The 19,659-nt window shown below is 44.9% G+C and overlaps 1 protein-coding gene across 1 annotated transcript in view; it reads right to left on the reverse strand.

Moving 5' to 3' along the window:
* Positions 1-5,382: 5,382 nt before the first annotated feature.
* LOC116972079 (centrosomal protein of 290 kDa-like) overlaps positions 5,383-19,659 on the reverse strand; it is a 32,958-nt gene continuing 18,681 nt past the window's right edge. Inside the window, exons 5-7 of the mRNA XM_033019402.1 lie at positions 13,529-13,703; positions 7,667-7,761; positions 5,383-5,536 (exon numbers count right to left, since the gene is read on the reverse strand). Coding sequence (XP_032875293.1) covers positions 5,405-5,536; positions 7,667-7,761; positions 13,529-13,703 — 402 coding nt within the window. The 3' untranslated portion in view covers positions 5,383-5,404. The remainder of the gene's footprint in view (positions 5,537-7,666; positions 7,762-13,528; positions 13,704-19,659) is intronic.

Genomic DNA, 19,659 nt, shown 5'->3' on the forward strand with positions numbered 1-19,659 from the left:
ATGTACAGTGCCAAGGTAGAGTGAAATGCTTTATTTGGCATAGGGGCAGCACGGTGGCACAGCGCTAGTTGCTGCCTCACTGCCTCACCCAGAGACCTGGGTTCCATCTATGCCATCTCATTGCACGTTCTCCCTGTGATCACAGGTTTTCTCCGGGTCCTCTGGTTTCCTCCCACACTCCAAAGATGTGCAGGTTTGTAGGTTCATTGGCTTTGGTAAAAAAATATATATAAATTGTCCCTGGCGTGTAGGATAGTGCTAGTGTACGGGGATCGCCTGTCGGCATGGACCCGGTGTGCCAAGGGGCCTGTATCTCAATACTAAACTAAAGCATGATGCACTTTGAATACCCATCCCATCAGGTGACAGAGTCTAGGGGCCCCACATTCAGAAACCTCTGTAACCACAAAACAGAAGTCAATCCCTAGCAACTGTCTGAGGATGGGGATATAAAGACCTTTATTTCCAAAACAATTTTTAAAGTGACCAAATGACCAAAACTGTTTACACAGTAGGTCAAACTTGCACTGTAAATCTAACACACTCCCCGATGCTGAGAGACCTGGACAAAATGGTAAAAACTACGGAAATGGACGGAGAAATGTTAGATGGAGTTTGTTGCATCCAAGAGCCTGAAATCTGGTTGTGGGGAAGAAACTGTTTCTGAACTTAGGCGATACAGATTTCAGGCTCTTATACCTTCTTCCCAATAGCAGGAGTGAAATGAGAGCGTAGCCAGGATGGTGTGAGTTCTTGATGGAATCAAGGAATCAAATCCCTTGCCGATTACCAGAAAGTTAACACCCCTCCCCCAGACAACGCCACCCTTCCTGACGAGCTAAACCATTTCTATGCTCGCTTTGACCGTGATAACAAAACCCCAGCCATCAAAGTTGCTCCACCCCCAAATGAACAACCCCTCAGTCTCTCCACCTCTGCTGTACAAGATGCACTGAGCAAGGTGAATGAGCGCAAAGCTGCTGGCCCCGATGGCATCCCTGGCCGGGTGCTTAGGGCATGTGCTGGACAACTATCCCAAGTCTTTACCGACATTTTCAATCACTCACTGGCCCAGGGTGTTGTCCCCACTTGCCTCAAGACATCAACCATCGTGCCAGTGCCCAAACAGTCAGCCACAGGGAGCCTCAACGATTTCCGCCCAGTGGCACTCACCCCTGTCAAGTACTTTGAGCGGCTGATCTTGGCTCACCTCAAAGCCAGCCTCCCCCCCACACTGGACCCCCATCAGTTTGCCTACCGGGCCAACAGGTCTACAGAGGACGCCATAGCGGCGGCCCTACACTCTGCCCTGACCCACCTGGACAACAACAACTCCTACATCAGGTTGCTGTTCATTGATTTCAGCTCCGCTTTCAACACTGTCATCCCCGCCAGCTTGATCACCAAACTCAGCGGGCTTGGCATCTCCACCTCCCTCTGCAACTGGACACTGGATTTCCTCACCAACAGACCACAGTCTGTTAGGGTCAACAACCTCAACTCCACCACTATAACACTGAACACCGGCGTGCCACAGGGCTGTGTGCTCAGCCCTCTCCTCTACTCCCTCTTCACCCACGACTGCATCCCTAAGTACGGATCCAACGCCATCATTAAGTTTGCTGACGACACCACGGTGGTAGGACTGATCAGTGACAACGATGAGTCAGCCTACCGAGAGGAGGTCCAGCACCTGACAACCTGGTGTGCCAATAATAACCTCATCCTCAACTCCAAGAAGACGAAGGAACTTATTGTCGACTTCAGGAAGGTCAGAGGGGGCAGACATACCCCCATCCACATAAACGGGACTGAGGTGGAGCGCGTCTCCAGCTACAAATTCCTCGGGGTACACATCTCGGAGGATTTGTCCTGGTCCCTCAACACCTCCAAGCTGATCAAAAAGGCACAGCAGCGCCTTTACTTCCTGAGGAGGCTCAAGAAAGCCCACCTGTCCCCCCAGATCCTGACCAACTTCTACAGGTGTACCATCGAGAGCATCCTGACCGCCTGCTTCACGGTATGGTACAGCAGCTGCACTGTTGCGGACAGGAAGGCACTACAACGGGTGGTGAAAACCGCGCAGCACATCATCGGCGCCCCGCTCCCTGCCATGGATGCCCTCCACCGAAAACGGTGTCTGAAACGAGCTGGGAAGATCATTAAAGACCCCTCCCATCCCAATCATGGACTGTTTGCCCTCCTCCCATCAGGGAGGCGGTACAGGAGCCTCAGGTCTCGTACCAGTAGGATGAGGAACAGCTTCTACAATCATACCGTCGCATTGCTGAACTCGGAGTCCCGCCGATAGATTCCTCCGGTCCCTCCGTCCCCATTGTTTAATTATTCTGCATTTTCTATTGTTCTGTATCCTCTTTTTTTTTAAATTTCTATATTGCACTACTACGGACTGACGCAAAACTGCATTTCGTTGTACCGATACTCAGTATTTGTGCAATGACATTAAAGTTGAATTGAATTGAATGATGATGGCTGGGTTTTTGAGGCAGTGCCTCCTATAGATCAGCTCCTATTGGATGTGGGAAGGTCAGTACCCATGATGAAGTGTCCCCTACTTTTTGTAATCTTCATTCTTGGGATTCGAGTTGCTCAATGGGGTGGAAGATTGCAACCTTCACGTTGTCCGCTCTGTTTCGAGGAATGCAATCAACCCGGCATGAAATATCAAGTAAGATCAAATAGAACAAGGTGTCCTCCAACTTTAGGCTGTGCACGCCATACGCAAGAAGAAGAAGAGTTGCTCAACCAGGCCATGATGCAACCAGTCAATATATTCTCTTCCGTATACAGAACAAGGAAGTGAGATTACCAGTGACACAAATGAAAGTAAAAGTTAATGATCTTTACATCAGGAAACAGATGCTGGGATCATGAGCAAAAAACGCACTGCTGGAGGAACTCAGCAGGTCAGGAAGCAACTGTGGAGGGTACAATATTATGGATCGAGACTTGTCTTCGGTCTCAACCTCAAACATAACTTGTGCAGGTCCTTCCACAGATGCTGCCTGATCTGCTGAGTTCCTACAGCACTTTGTTTCTCGCAGTGCAAATGAGGAGCACGTTTCAACAAGCTGTAAGTTAATTTGTCAAATACAAAACTAAAATTCATAGATTATTCTTGATAAGTAACTGAGATTAAATTCCACTGCCATTAAAGTAAAATAAAGTACCATTGAATAAAGTACCATTGCTGCAACAGTGGAATTTGAACCCTCAAAGCCAAATTATCAGCACAATATAAAGGTTGCTGATAGATTATAGATTGCAGAAATACATGAAGTACAGTAAAATGAATGCGATAATGACAGGTCAACGCACATACAGTAAGTGTGGAGGGTACAATGATAAGTGGAATATAAAAAGCTACCCCACTACAAATGAATGTTATTTTAAATGGATGTTTATTTAGAAAGATTTTGCGTGCAGCAAGATATTGCCTTCCAATTGCAGAAATCCTTAAATGTATCAGGATAAGTTGATGAGGTTAAATCTCAAATGCTGGAAGTATAAATGCTCGCAGGTCACAGGTTGCTCCCACACCAACAGCTTCGTCCGCTGGACTGGAGGGCGGCAGCTTTGGCAGCTTCGATCGCCCCGGGCCGCGGAGTTTGAACCGGCCCGTTCGCGGAGCTCGGATTCAGCCGCGGGACTGACTTACCATCACCCGGCGGGGTCATAACATCGGAAGGCTGGATCGCCTCAGTGCAGAGGGAGAACAAGAAGTGAAGAGACAAGACTTTAAGACTTTTGCCTTCCTTCACAGTGAGGAGGTGCCTGGTGGACTCACTATGGGGATGTTAAACCTGTGTTTATTGTGTGTTTTTGTTATTTTATTCTATGTTATGACTGCAAGGCACAAAATTTTGTTCAGACTGAAAGGTCTGAATGACAATAAAGGATACTTGACTTGATACTTGATATAAGAAACATAGATTATAAACTCAGGTAGAACTTTGTTACTCGCTGGTTGGTCCTTAGGCGCAGTGATGTGGAGAATTCAGGGCACCGGTGTGCTTTAAACGGGACTGAGACGCCTGGACCTTGAGAGGGGTGAAGCATTTATTTAACATAGCATGGAGCAGTACAACACAGAACAGGCCCTTCAGCCCACAAAGTCTGCACTGACATATGACAAATTAAACTAATCCTTGATGGCTGCATGTAATCCATATCTTTCCATGTCCTACTTGTTCATGTGCCTATCTAAAAGCCTCTTAAATGCCACTATCATATCTGCTTCCATCACCATCCCTGGCAGCGTGTTCCAGGGACCCACCCCTCTCTTTGTGTATAAACAATCCCCTTCTGACTTTAAAGCTATGCCCTCTAATATTTGCCACTTCCACCCTGGTTCTGACTGTCTACCCTATCTATGCCTCATAATTTCATAAATTCGAACAAGTCTCCCCTCAACCTCTGACATTCTGGAGAAAACAATCCAATTTGTCCAATCTCTCCTTGTTGCCTATACCCTCTAATCTAGGCAGCATTCTGGTAAACCTCTGCACTCTCTCCAAAACCTCCACATCCTTCCTGTAATGGTGTGACCATAGCTGCAACACAATCGACCAGAACTACACACAACGATATGTCAAGAGGTCAGTAAAGTTACCTATCACCCAAGCAGCAGTTCCTCTGGTCCTCATCTTTCACCCCACCAGCCTCCGTGTCCAACATCCTCCGACATGTCCGTCACCTCCAACGTGACCCCTCCACCAGTCACATCTCCCCATCCCCACCAATTTCTGCCTCCCAAAGAGACTGCTCCCTCCACAGCTCCTTGGTTCACACATCCCTTCCCACCAAACCAAGCCCTCTCCAGGTACTTTGCCCTGCAACTGCAGGAGATGTAACAAGAGATGATCTAGGTATGTCCCTATGCCTCTTCACTTGCCTCCATCCAGGACGATAGCAGTCCATCCAGGTGAGAGAAGTTCACGTCCTCTAACCTCATCAACTGCATTCAGTGTTCATAAATTGATGACTGTTTTGCATAACACTTACGCTTGGTCCACCAAGGTCTAGCAGACCTCCCAGTAGCTAACCATTTTAGCTTCCATTCCCATTCCTATACTGACCGTTCTGGCCTGGGCCTCCTCCACTGTCAGATTGAGGCCACACTCTGGAGGAACAGCACCTCATATGCCGCTTTGGTAGCTTAAAACCCTATGGAATAAACAGTGAATTCTCCAATGTTAGGTCATCTCTAGCAACCTGTCCCCCCCCACCCCCCTCCTGCCCCTAGGACATATGCTCCTACTGAATATTTTGCACCCTGCGTGTTTTATCAGTTTTCCAGCAATTACATTTTTGTTTTATTTTGCTTTTTTTAATTACTATATAAAAATACTTTTATATTGATTAAATGTTAGTTCATTTTCTTTTATTTTGTGACCATGGGAAATGGAAGCCCTTGTTTTTCACACAATCTTTGCAAACACTTTTCATATTCTTTGTTCAGTTTGCCAGACTCCTGCAGAGCATACTTCAAATCTTCAATTTCTTCAAAGAATCCCTGCAATGCCCATACAAAATGTACAATTAGTTTACAAAGTCAATAAACTGGATATCCTATTAAAATGTGATTTTTCAATAGTTGAAGAAGGAATGTTTGCAGATTGAATGGGTGACATTTCGGGTCGAGACCCTTCTTCAGACTCATACCTTCTAGCCAGAGATGCTGCCTGACCCGCTGAGTTACTCCAGCATTTTGTTCCATCTTCGGTGCAAACCAGCATCTGCAGTTCCTTCCTACACATTGTATCTTAATATTACTTGGTCCTTGTTTCATAGCAAACTGAATTGTAATTTATATTCTACTGGCACCAAAGATCAATGAATGCAACAATTAGGTAGCTAATAGTCAAACCGTGCTAAACATTCACCTCCTGGGCGTTGGAATCCAGGCAATGTATAACCTGCCAATGTTTACACTACAGCAATACCTTAGCCACAAGGTGACTCCTGATTATAGATTAGACACACCTTAGACGAGAACTCTATGTGTGCTAATTTCATAACTTATCCCTCTTTAACAGCAATAGTACACGTTACTTTAAAAAGATTTCCTTAAAACAAAAAATGTTTAAGAAAGTTAGGTTCAAAAACAAGTGAAGAGTTTGAGTGCGGCACAGTGGCGCAGCGGTAGAGTTGCTGCCTTACCACGCCCGAGACTCAGGTTCCATCCTGACTACTGGTGCTGTCTATACAGAGTTTGTACTTTCTCCGTGTGACCGTGTGGGTTTCTCCGGGTATTCTGGTTCCTCCCACACTCCAAAGACGTGCAGGTTTGTAGGTTAATTGGCTTCTGAATAATGTCCCTCGTGTGTAGGATAGAACTAGAACCAGGGATCGCTGTTCAGCACAAATTTAGTGGGCCGAAGGGCCTGTTCCCACGCTTTATCTCTAAACTAAACTAAACTAAACTAAATTAAATGAAAAGGATAAATCAATCAGCAATGACAAGCTTGGATGTTAAAAGTAAAAGATAGATTGCTGGAGGAACTTAGCGGATCAGGCAGCATCTGTGGAGGGAAATGGACAGACGAAGTTTTGGGTTGGGACCCCTTCCCCAGCAGTCTGTTCAAGATTCCAGCATCTGCAGTTAAATGTGTTTCCATGCTAAATGTAAAAGTTTGGAGAAAAGGCTATTGAAATGAATTGCATGAGAAATGGTTAATGAGGGCAGTAAGCAATGCACACTTCAGAAATGTAACAGATAAACACGTGCCATCATACATTTTAACTCCATTCCATGGAATATTTCAAAATCAGACTATATGCTGCATCACAATCTCTTCACCTGTATTGCAAAACTCCAACAGTGCTGGAGTTGGGTCAGGCAGCATCTCTGGAGAGAAAGGATGGGTGACGTTTCAGGTCGGGACCCTTCTTCACAATGAACGTAGGGAGGAAGGAGCTGGAGGTAAGAAAAGGCCAGAAGAAAGCAGGGCTGGCCAAGGAAGGGTGGAGACCATAACAGATGACCAAGGAAGGGTGGAGACCATAACAGTCCTTTGTTGGCTGGGGATGAGGTGATAACAAAGTGATACAAGGATGCAAACAGTGGAACTAGTAGGATGATTAGTGTGGGAGAGGGAGGGGGGGAGGGGGGGGGGGGGAGAGAGGGCAGGGGTTATTTTTGGGGTCTACTCCACATAATCCATCATAAACTGAGTTTCATTAGTTCTCAATCATACCAGTAATGGGATATAATTCTTCATGGTATAGAATACACTTCACTATTGAAGTGTTCATCTCAGGAGACCTGAATGGTTAAAGTCAATACTTTCGGAGGTTGAAGGATAGTGACGTGATGGCTAAGCAAGGCCAGTAACATAACAGTAACATAAATTACAGGTTTGAAAATTGTACACAAGTTGTAAAAAATCATTACCTTACCCAATATAGACACAAACTGCTGAAGTGACTCAACGGGTCAGGTAGCATCTCTGGAGAATAAGCATGGGTGATGTTTCGGGTCGGGACCCTTCTTCAGACTGGAGAAGGGTTGGAAGAAGGGTCTCGACCCAAAACATCACCCATCCTTTCTCTCCAGAGATGCTGTCTGACCCGCTGAGTTACTCCAGCATTTTGTGACTATCTTCAGAACAAACCAGCACTGCAGTTGCTTTCTACACATTACCTTATCCAATCCAGCCAGCTCATTCTTCAAGTTGTTTTTCTCCTTTGTTAGTTTGTCTATTTCATTTTTCAGCTTTTCAATCTTGAAGAGATGTTCTAAAGAAAACCACAAATAGTGAAATAAAAATACAACGCTCCAAACATAGGAGGTTTAAATCTGGCAATGTGCCTGCAAACAAGTTATTTAATACTTTTAAAATTGATTTAATTATATTAACAACAAATTTCCTCTGCTTTTTCTCTCTCTGTAGTATTTCTCAACCCAATCACCACAATGATCCCGTAATTTAGAACACAGAACAGCACAGAAATAAGCCCTTTGACCCACAATTTCCACGCTGAATGTGATGCCGTTAAATTAATATCCTCTGCCTGCATGTGATGCATATCTCACCATTCCCCGTAGGTTTAAAAGCCTCTTAAATGCTACTATTATTTCTGCCTCCAAAATCCCCCTGCTCTCTCATCTTTGACATTGCCACCCTGAGTAAATGATTCTGACCATCTACCCTATCTATGCCTCCCATATTGTTATATACCTCTATCAGGTCTCTCTTCAACCTTCAATGCTCCAGAGAGAGCAATCCAAGGCTCCAACCTCTCCTTACATACATAGATACATAGAAAATAGGTGCAGTAGGCCATTCGGCCCTTCGAGCCTGCACCGCCATTCAATATGATCATGGCTGATCATCCAACTCAGTATCCCGTACCTGCCTTCTCTCCATACCCCCTGATCCCTTTAGCCACAAGGGCCACATCTAACTCCCTCTTAAATATAGCCAATGAACTGGCGTCAACTACCCTCTGTGGCAGAGAGTTCCAGAGATTCACCACTCTCTGTGTGAAAAAGTTTCTTCTCATCTCGGTCCTAAAGGATTTCCCCCTTATCCTTAAGCTGTGACCCCTGGTCCTGGACTTCCCCAACATCGGGAACAATCTTCCTGCATCTAGCCTGTCCAACCCCATAAGAATTTTGTACTTTTCTATAAGATCCCCTCTCAATCTCCTAAATTCTAGCGAGTATAAGCCAAGTCTATCCAGTCTTTCTTCATATGAAAGTCCTGACATCCCAGGAATCAGTCTGGTGAACCTTCTCTGCACTCCCTCTATGGCTATAATGTCCTTCCTCAGATTTGGAGACCAAAACTGTACGCAATACTCCAGGTGTGGTCTCACCAAGACCCTGTACAACTGCAGTAGAACCTCCCTGCTCCTATACTCAAATCCTTTTGCTATGAAAGCTAACATACCATTCGCTTTCTTCACTGCCTGCTGCACCTGCATGCCTACTTTCAATGACTGGTGTACCATGACACCCAGGTCTCGCTGCATCTCCCCTTTTCCTAATCGGCCACCATTTAGATAATAGTCTGCTTTCCTGTTTTTGCCACCAAAGTGGATAACCTCACATTTATCCACATTATACTGCATCTGCCAAACATTTGCCCACTCACCCAGCCTATCCAAGTCACCTTGCAGTCTCCTAGCATCCTCCTCACAGCTAACACTGCCCCCCAGCTTAGTGTCATCCGCAAACTTGGAGATGTTGCCTTCAATTCCCTCATCCAGATCATTAATATAAATTGTAAATAGCTGGGGTCCCAGCACTGAGCCTTGCGGTACCCCACTAGTCACTGCCTGCCATTGTGAAAAGGACCCGTTTACTCCTACTCTTTGCTTCCTGTTTGCCAGCCAGTTCTCTATCCACATCAATACTGAACCCCCAATACCGTGTGCTTTAAGTTTGTATACTAATCTCTTATGTGGGACCTTGTCGAAAGCCTTCTGAAAGTCCAGATACAACACATCCACTGGTTCTCCCCTATCCACTCTACTAGTTACATCCTCGAAAAATTCTATAAGATTCGTCAGACATGATTTACCTTTCGTAAACCCATGCTGACTTTGTCCAATGATTTCACCACTTTCCAAATGTGCTGCTATCCCATCTTTAATAACTGACTCTAGCAGTTTCCCCACTACCGATGTTAGACTAACTGGTCTGTAATTCCCCGTTTTCTCTCTCCCTCCCTTCTTAAAAAGTGGGGTTACGTTTGCTACCCTCCAATCCTCAGGAACTACTCCAGAATCTAAAGAGTTTTGAAAAATTATCACTAATGCATCCACTATTTCTGGAGCTACTTCCTTAAGTACTCTGGGATGCAGCCTATCTGGCCCTGGTGATTTATCGGCCTTTAATCCATTCAATTTACCCAACACCACTTCCCGACTAACCTGGATTTCACTCAGTTCCTCTATCTCCTTTGACCCGCGGTCCCCTGCTATTTCCGGCAGATTATTTATGTCTTCCTTAGTGAAGACGGAACCAAAGTAGTTATTCAATTGGTCCGCCATATCCTTGTTCCCCATGATCAACTCACCTGTTTCTGACTGCAAGGGACCTACATTTGTTTTAACTAATCTCTTTCTCTTCACATATCTATAAAAACTTTTGCAGTCAGTTTTTATGTTCCCTGCCAGTTTTCTTTCATAATCTATTTTCCCTTTCCTAATTAAGCCCTTTGTCCTCCTCTGCTGGTCTCTGAATTTCTCCCAGTCCTCTGGTATGCTGCTTTTTCTGGCTAATTTGTACCATCATCTTTTGCTTTGATACCATCCCTGATTTCCCTTGTTATCCACGGATGCACTACCTTCCCTGATTTATTCTTTTGCCAAACTGGGATGAACAATTTTTGTAGTTCATCCATGCAGTCTTTAAATACCTTCCATTGCATATCCACCGTCAACCCTTTTAGAACTAATTGCCAGTCAATCTTGGCCAATTCACGTCTCATACCCTCAAAGTTACCTTTCTTTAAGTTCAGAACCGTTGTTTCTGAATTAACAATGTCACTCTCCATCCTAATGAAGAACTCAACCATATTATGGTCACTCTTGCCCAAGGGGCCACGCACAACAAGACTGCTAACTAACCCTTCCTCATTACTCAATACCTAGTCTAGAATAGCCTGCTCTCTCGTTGGTTCCTCTACATGTTGGTTTAGATAACTATCCCGCATACATTCCAAGAAATCCTCTTCCTCAGCACCCCTGCCAATTTGATTCACCCAATCTATATGTGGATTGAAGTCACCCATTATAACTGTTTTGCCTTTGTTGCACGCATTTCTAATTTCCTGTTTGATGCCATCCCCAACTTCACTACTACTGCTAGGTGGCCTGCACACAACACCCACCAGCGTTTTCTGCCCCTTAGTGTTTCGCAGTTCTACCCATACCGATTCCACATCCTCCAAGCTAATGTCCTTCCTTTCCACTGCGTTAATCTCCTCTCTAACCAGCAACGCTACTCCACCACCTTTTCCTTTCTCTCTATCCCTCCTGAATATTGAATATCCCTGGATGTTCAGCTCCCAGCCTTGGTCACCCTGGAGCCATGTCTCCGTGATCCCGACTATATCATAATCATTAATAGCTATCTGCACGTTCAACTCATCCACCTTATTACGAATGCTCCTTGCATTGAGACACAAAGCCTTCAGGCTTGTTTTTACAACGCTCTTACCCCTTATACAATTATGTTGAAAAGTGGCCCTTTTTGATTTTTGCCCTGGATTTGTCTGCCTGCCACTTTTACTTTTCACCTTGCTACCTATTGCTTCCGCCCGCATTTTACACCCCTCTGTTTCTCTGCTCACCCATTTAAGAACCCCACCACCTCTTATCCCAACCAATTGTTCAAGCGCTTTGATTGCAACATGCGCCTTAATTTTGTTCAACATAGAAACTGACAAGTTACTAAAGAACCTTAGCTCAGAACTAGGTCAAATTTAATTTGTATCACACTACTTTTTTCCCCCTTTTAAAAAGAGAATTTGTGCGATATAGAGGATATCAGAGCTATAATATCATCTGGAGGAATTATTGCAATTAGTTACAGAGGGGGTTTTCTTAATGTCTTAAAAAACATCTACCAAAAAAAAACAAAATTCCACACATATCCTTACATCCTGACTGGACTATCTTCCAATCCTTCATAGGTAGAGAGGTGGGACTAAAGGACTGAATAATTGCAAACATTGCTTCTTTCTTTAAAAAGACAGGAGGACAAACCCAGCAGTTACTGATCAGCTAATTTAATGTCGGTGATGAGGATGGTTTTCGAGAAATATCGTGGGAGAAAATAAACGTGCATTTGGATCAGCAGGGAACGTAGGAGGTCCCGGTGACGGGGGCGGGGGCAGCCGAGAGAGAAGTGGGACCCGCCTGTGGCCATGTGCGGCGACAGCCTGCTTCACCGCTACGAGAAGAAAGGACTGTTCTAAGAACTTATTAAACTTTGGCGACGCCAGAGCGTGGCGACTCTTTGTGTACCGCCTAGTGGAAATCTGCTGTATGATTTTATCCGGATTGTATGCAAAAACAATGAATTTCACTGCACCTAGGTGACAATAAAGTATCGTTGAATTGAATCAGGGAGAAGTAAAGGAGAATCAGAGGGAGAGAGAAAGCAGGAACGACATGCCAGTTTACATCAGTCATTAGGAAAGCACTGGATATCATATTTATGAAGTGATAACAGAGCGCTTAAGAAAACATGACTAGGCAAGGTCCACACAATTACATGAATCATATGGCAAACATTTATAAAAGTTCTTCAATTATGTAACTTACACAGTTGACAATGGGAAATCCGTTTTGATATTGTACTCATAAAATGAAATTGTGTAAGATCTGGGCTGTAAATAGTGGGGCTTCTCAGGGACCAGTGCCGGTACATCAACTTTGTACAATTTATATTGATTAAAATACTGCTTGGACCAAATGGACCATCAACTCACTCCAGAAATATACGCAAGATTAGGATGTCAGAACACATGTATCAGCAAAGGTTTACAGAGAGGAGAGTTGAGTGTGTAAAATAACAGCAGATGGAGTATAACGAGTATAATGTATAATGTGAGGTTATCTACTTTGGTCGATTTAGGGAATAACTAGTGCACGGGTGATCGCTGGTTGGCGTGGACTCAGAGGGCGGAGAGCCTGTTTCCACACTGTATCACTAAACTAAACTAAAACTAAAATTGCAGTGATATACGGAGGAGGGGGTTGTAGGGCTAATTGGATCATTCTTCAAAAGAGCTGAAGCAGGCACAGCAGGTTGAATTACCACCTTTCTTGCTTAAGATGTACACAAAGTGCTGGAGTAATTTAGCAGGTCAGCATCTCTGGAGAAAATGGATAGGTGACTTTTCAGGTCGGGACCCTTTTTCAGATGTTTCTTGTTTAACTATTTATGCCACTGAGCTACAGGCTCAATTTATGCTGAGAGCGCATTTCAATGCCTGGGTAGCATTAATGGCCTCTATGGCTAAAAAAATTCTCAACAAGTAAACATATTCCTGATCACCATGACCCTAGTCAGAAAGCATTAAGCTGCCTTTCCCTATGGCACTTCCTCCACCAGCCGTCCCAAATAGTTACACATCACTCCCATATAGTTTAGAGATTCAGGGTGGAAACAGGCCCTTTGGCCCACAGTGTCCGTGCTGAACAGTGATCCCGTACACTAACAGTATCCTACACACTAGGGACAATTTACAATCTTTACTGGTCAACCTACAAACCTGTACGTTTTGGGAGTGTGGGAGGAAACTGGAGCACCCGGGGAAAACCAACATGGTCACGGGGAGAACATACAAACTCCGTACGGATAGCACCTGTAGTCAGGATCAAACCTGGTTTTCTGGCGCTGTAAGGCAGCAACTCTACCACTGAGCCATTGTGCCGTCCACTATATTTACAGATGAGGAGTGGACACTAGTGCTAGCATCTGCACTGCTGCGTTGCATTAAAGGTCGGGATCTCCAGGAGGCAATACACCCAGTTGAAGCCTCACCGATGTTATTGCAGCCATGTGAGCAAGCAGTGACATCACCGGACACACGTTTGCCAGGTGCAGAGTCCCTCTCTGCAGTTGACATGCTTCGCCTTCTGCCCACGGGCAGGTTCTCCAGTTGCTGAATTCTTTGCTTCGCTGTCACAAGCTGTAGTTCTAACTCGTGAATCGTCACCTGGAAGAGGCAAAATATCGCCACATCTCTAAAACAGTAAGTGTAGTCGTTTAAATAAAAAGATCTGGCCAAGCATTAAGGGACTTTACTTGACTTTTATTTTACATCATTCAATCATGGCTGATCTCTCTTTCCCTCTCAACTCCATTCTCCTGCCTTCTCCCTGTAACCTTTGACACCTTACTAATCAAGAATCGGTCTCCCAAAATACACAAAGATGGCTTGCACAGTCATCTATGGCAATGAATTTCACAGATTCATCACCTTCTGGCAAAATAAATTCCTCCTCATCTCCATTCTAAAGGTATGTCCTTTTATTCTGAGACTGTGCCCTCTGGTCCTAGACTCTCCCTTCAGTTGAACCATCCTCTCTACAAGTTTCAATGAGTTTTCCCCTCATCCTTCTAAATTCCAGGCCTAGAGCCGTCAAACGCTTAAAATACGTTAACCGAATCATCCCTGGGATCATTCTCATAAACATCCTCTCCAACGGCAGCACATCCCTGTTCAGAAAATCCCTGGCTCAAAACTGTTCACAATACTCCAAATACAGTCTGACAAATGTACTCTAAAGCATCAGCATTACACCCCTGCTGTTAATACAATCTGCAAAGACACTCGTTGACAGACTTTACAATGAAATTCTATAGCGGTGCTGAGTTTCCTGAACCTGAATGAAGTATTCTAATCTGAAAAGATAAAAGTGATGGTAGCAAAGGTTGGATTTTACTTCGGTCACGTGAGTGATTCCGTGAAGAACCCGCTCAGCACGCATGCGCGGCATTAATGCCAGCAGTGCAACAGCGGCAGGCGGGAATCAGGCGCTCCCGCTATGAGCCTGAAGGAAAGGAACGTTAGGTAAGTACTTACCTTCAGAGTAAAGTCGGTCTTTGCGTTTGTTTTTGCTCCAGGGGGAGCAAAGCAGCAGAGGGAAGCGGCCCCCGTTCGACTCCAGGGAGGAGCCGACAGTGGAGGGGGGAGAGGCGGCAACGGGACCGCACACGCTGCGGTCCACAGACACGGGTGCTGCGCTGATGCCCAGTCCGCTAAACAGCTGTCTGACCAACAGCAGCGGACTGGAGGGAAATTTAAAAACCGGCCGGCACCCCTGCAGACTCCCAACAAGGAGACTCACCGCCCGAGAACCGCTGAAATGCCGCCCGAAAACGGCAGACAGCCTCTAACAGCAAGGTCAGGACCAACCTCAGGCTGGAGACAGACACGGAAGATGGGATCAGCACTTCAAACAAGAAACAAGAGTGTCTGTTTCTCCAAGCCAGAGGAAGGTCATGGAGCTAAAAACTCCAGCGAGACTTGCCTCAGGAGCAGGGGCAAGTCCGCCACGGGAGCTAACACTCTCACTCCAGTGCCTAACAGCACTGGCCATCTCCCTTATCGAGGGATCGATGGCGACCAGGGCTGGGCTGGTCATGAAGAGGGGTCACTGGCTGAACAACATCGGGAGTATGCTTGAGGTACAGGATCAGGAAGAGCTGCTGGGTGTGGCCGCTATGTGGCTCCACCACTAGCGAGATGGCTTTTCAGTCTCAACTGACGGCCAGCTTACTACCTGTTCTTTTCAAAAAACCTCTCCAAGACAGGTAGTCATGAGGTGTTGGATTTCATCACGCCTCCCCTAAATTGCATTTACTCAAAGTGCCCACCATTATTGGGGGGTACATTGAGCATCGCTTTTAAAAACCCAAATATCTTAAAATGAATTTGATATCCCTGACGTCGGCTATCATTTTCGCATGCTCTTTCCAGAGGGTCAGGGTAGAATGGCAAAACACCTGACCCTACTGTTCGCAGTGCTCCGCAACTTCTCAAGAAGTTATAAAACCTGCCCTCAACTCAAAAAATTTTACAGAACGCCGACCTCACAACCACAGATCCTGCTGTCTGGCTAAGTTACCAAACCAAGCCTAAAAAACTGGACGAAGTGTCCAAAATATCGGCGCAAGAGGGCAGGGTCTGGAATGAGCACCACACGTAAACCAGTCAGCAGTACCTCTAACGCGTCCACCAGGAGGGTCTACCTCATGGTACTGGTGAAAGCTCGGGGCTTGCATGCCAATCCCGTAAGCCTTTCAGGCCAGGGCCCAGAGCAGGCCCCATGGAAAATGCGCCACCCCCCAACATCACCGCCACGTCAGACAACGTGCAAGACTCGTTGGACCGGCAGGAAACAGAAGAATACCCATAACCATGGAGGTAGGTGGGTCTGGTTCCTACCAACGTATAGAAAATAGGGGCTTAATACTAACAGGGGGGAGATTACACCTGTTTTAAGAAGCACGGGAGTCTATCATGAGTGATCAGTATATACTCAATGGCTTTAGTGGATACAAAATACAATTCATACTAGAAAAATTGCCACCAGTTCAACATTTACCCCAGAGGGTATTTTCCCTCTCCGTTAAGGAAACGAGAGGGACAAGCTGAACTGGTGAGACTAATTACAAAGGGTATCATGGGAAACATGAACCCTTGGAATTCGTATCAAATATTCGTCACTAAACCCAAAAAGATGGTGGATGTCGCATCATCATTGACTTAACTTCACTAAATATGTTTGTTAAGTATATACATTTCAAAATGGAAACGGTTGTTACTGCCAAACAACTAATTTCCAAAGGTTACTTCATGGCAAGCATTAATCTTAAAGATGTTTATTATTTAGTACCATTCACAAGGATCATCGCAGATACCTGACACTTATTGGCAGTTTAAAGCGTTACCCAATGGGTTCACATCAGCCCAAGATTATTCACCAAGATACTAAAACCAGCTCTGGCAATATTCACAAGACAAAAACATATTGTCATGGCATATCTTGATGATACCTTAAAAAAATAGGCAAGACCATGGAATTGACTATGTTAGCTGTATCAGCTACCAAACAGTTATTCGAAACCCTGGGATTGTCTTACATCCAGATATATCTAAGTTGAAGCCATCCACAATCATGGACTACTTGGGCTTCACAATTAATTCAGTCTACGTGACTGTAACATTGCCAAGAGACAAAATGGTCCACGTACTCCCAACTATTCGACAAGTAACAGAGTAATTGGGAAAATGGTAGCAGCATTTCCGGCTACACAATTCAGACCTTTGCACTGTCAAAACTTACAAAGAGCAAAGGTACAGGCACCAAAACGACATACAGGTCATTATGATCGTGTCATGAAGTTACCCACTGAAGCAATATCATAACTACAGTGGTGGGCAAAAAACGTTTGGCATAATTTCAACCTATTATCATCACTTACAAGTAGTAGATGGACTAACCCAGAGTCATCGTTACCACATACACTGGGCATTAATTATCTACAGATGTTGGGTGACTTTTATGGTTTAAAAGCATATGCACAAATATGCATCACTTGCATGTACGGTTACAAATAGATAATACTACGGTGGTGGCCTACATTAACCATATGGGCGGCATAAAATCGGTATCATGCGACAAGTTGGTCAACACAATTTGGCAATGGTGTGTCGAAAGACATATTTGGCTATCAGTAACTTACCTGCCAGGTAAGCTAAATACAGTGGCAGACACCAGGTCACGTAAATTTAATGACAACATCGAATGGATGTTAAACACCCAAAAATTTGCAAAAGTTATCAAGCAATATGGCACGCCAGATATCGATTTATTTGCATCAAGGCTAAATCACCAGGTACCTATGTATGTCGCTTGGGAACAAGACCCTGAGGCAGCAGTGGCAGATGCGTTCGCGCTGGATTGGGGAAATTCTTCTTCTATGCATTTCCTCCCTTCTGCCTCATCAGTTGGGGACTACGCACAATACAAATGGACTCTGCTTCAGGTATTTTGATAGTACCCGACTGGCCTACGCAGCCATGGTTCCCAAGACTCCATGACATGGTTGTTGAAACTCCGATGGTATTCCCCAGTGACCCAGAGTTATTAACACCCAGTGTCGGGCACAAGCCACCCGTGCCATAAAAAAAATCAAACTCCTGGGTTGCAGATTCTGCACAAACCACTTCTGGGACTGGGATTATCAGAACAACCGTCGACACCATGTCAGCATCCCTCTGAACATCCACTAAAAAACAGCACTTGTCCAGCATCAAGAAATGGAAGAAGTACTGCTTGGATACAGGGACCACCTACTCAACCGCTACAGTTGCCAACGTACTGGAATTCCTGGCGAACCTTCACCACGATGAAGGACTTAGCTACAGAGCCATCAACACAGCTAGAAGTGCCCTGACTGTCTATTTAAAACCAGCTCCAGGGCAACAGGCCATGGGGTCCCACCCGCTGGTGGTCAAACTAATGAAGGGTATTTACAACTCTAACCCCCTAGACCAAGGTACACCCATACATGGGATGTCAGTGTGGTCCTGACATACCTCAGGGGATGGCCACCAGCCAGATCCCTCAACCTGGAACAATCTATGCTCAAAACACTCATCTTGATGGCACTTGTATCTGCACAGAGGGTCCAGTCATTACACCTATTGCGACTGGACAGCATGCTCACAGCTCCAGACCAGATCTCTGTCGTTATCCAGGGGCTGATCAAACAGAGCAGACCAGGAACACCTAATCCAGCCGTGGAATTCCGGGTTTACCCGCCAGAACCACGGTTATGTGCCATGACCCACCTACTATCCTACATAGACACAACCAAAATATTCGAGGGAGATGAAAAGCCTTGTGGGTCAGTCATAAAAAACCTTATGGTCGGGTGACGAGCCAAACCATTGCGAGATGGCTCAAGCAGGTGCTAAAAACTGCTGGGGTAAACACTAACATGTACAAATATTATTCCACCAGGACAGCATCCATGTCGACGGCTAAAAGAATGGACGTGCCTATAGACCACATCCTGGCTACAGCAGGATGGTCGGGGGAAAGACCGTTCAGAAATTTTATAATAAGCCGTTGGCAAAACCTGTTTTATTTGCAGGAAAGATTTTACGGACTGCAAATATTTAATTTAAGCCTAGGGGAGCAATTTAATTTCTTTGTTGTTATTGTTAAAAAATACCATTGTGTTTTTCTACAAACAGATTCATTGGTTGATTACGATAACACACTTCTTCCCTCAAAGACTTCGGCAGTGATGTAGTAATAACTGTTACACGGTTTGAAATCACAGAGCTTTGAAATCTTCACGTAGTCACTCACGTGACTCCGAAGTAAAATAGTAAGATTAAACGAGAACTTACCAGTTTGAAGTTTGATCTGTATTTTATGAGGAGTTACAACGAGGGATTACGTGCCCTCCGCTCCCACCCTCAATAATATGGGTCAAATTCATAAACTGATGTCTCCTTGTCTTTACTATGTTTACTTCAATAACTGTGTCTATCTGTGATTCCACACCGCTGCTTTGAAGTATGCCGCGCATGCGTGCTGAGCGGGTTCTTCACGTAATCCCTCATCGTAACTCCTCATAAAATACAGATCAAACTTCAAACTGGTAAGTTCTCGTTTAATCTTACTATTATATATTACTTGCGAGCCAGAGATTATTCAAGCAGGTATATTTTTCAGTCAAACTGTTTATCATCGCCAGCAATGTTAAAAAATATCCAAACTCAACTGTGCAAATATTGTCAATTGACTACACAGGAAGAAGATAAAATTCAAAATACTTACAATGAGGGAACTCCGGAAAGTTAATGGGATGTCTTGGAGATAGTCTGCATTACAGTAGAGGAGGTGGAAGACATCTTAAAACATTTGTGTGTGTAAGAGAGAGATACAGTGTGGAAATAGGCCCTTCGGCCCACCGAGTTTGTGCCGAACAGCGAATCCCCGTACACCACTTCTATCCAACACACTAGGGGCAATTTACAGAAGGCAATTAACCTACAAACCTGTTCAAAAGGGAACTGCAGATGCTGGAATATCGAAGGTACACAAAATTGCTGGGGAAACTCAGCGGGTGCAGCAGCATCTATGGAG

This window comes from Amblyraja radiata, chromosome 4 (assembly GCF_010909765.2).
Source record: "Amblyraja radiata isolate CabotCenter1 chromosome 4, sAmbRad1.1.pri, whole genome shotgun sequence".
Lineage (NCBI taxonomy): Eukaryota > Metazoa > Chordata > Chondrichthyes > Rajiformes > Rajidae > Amblyraja > Amblyraja radiata.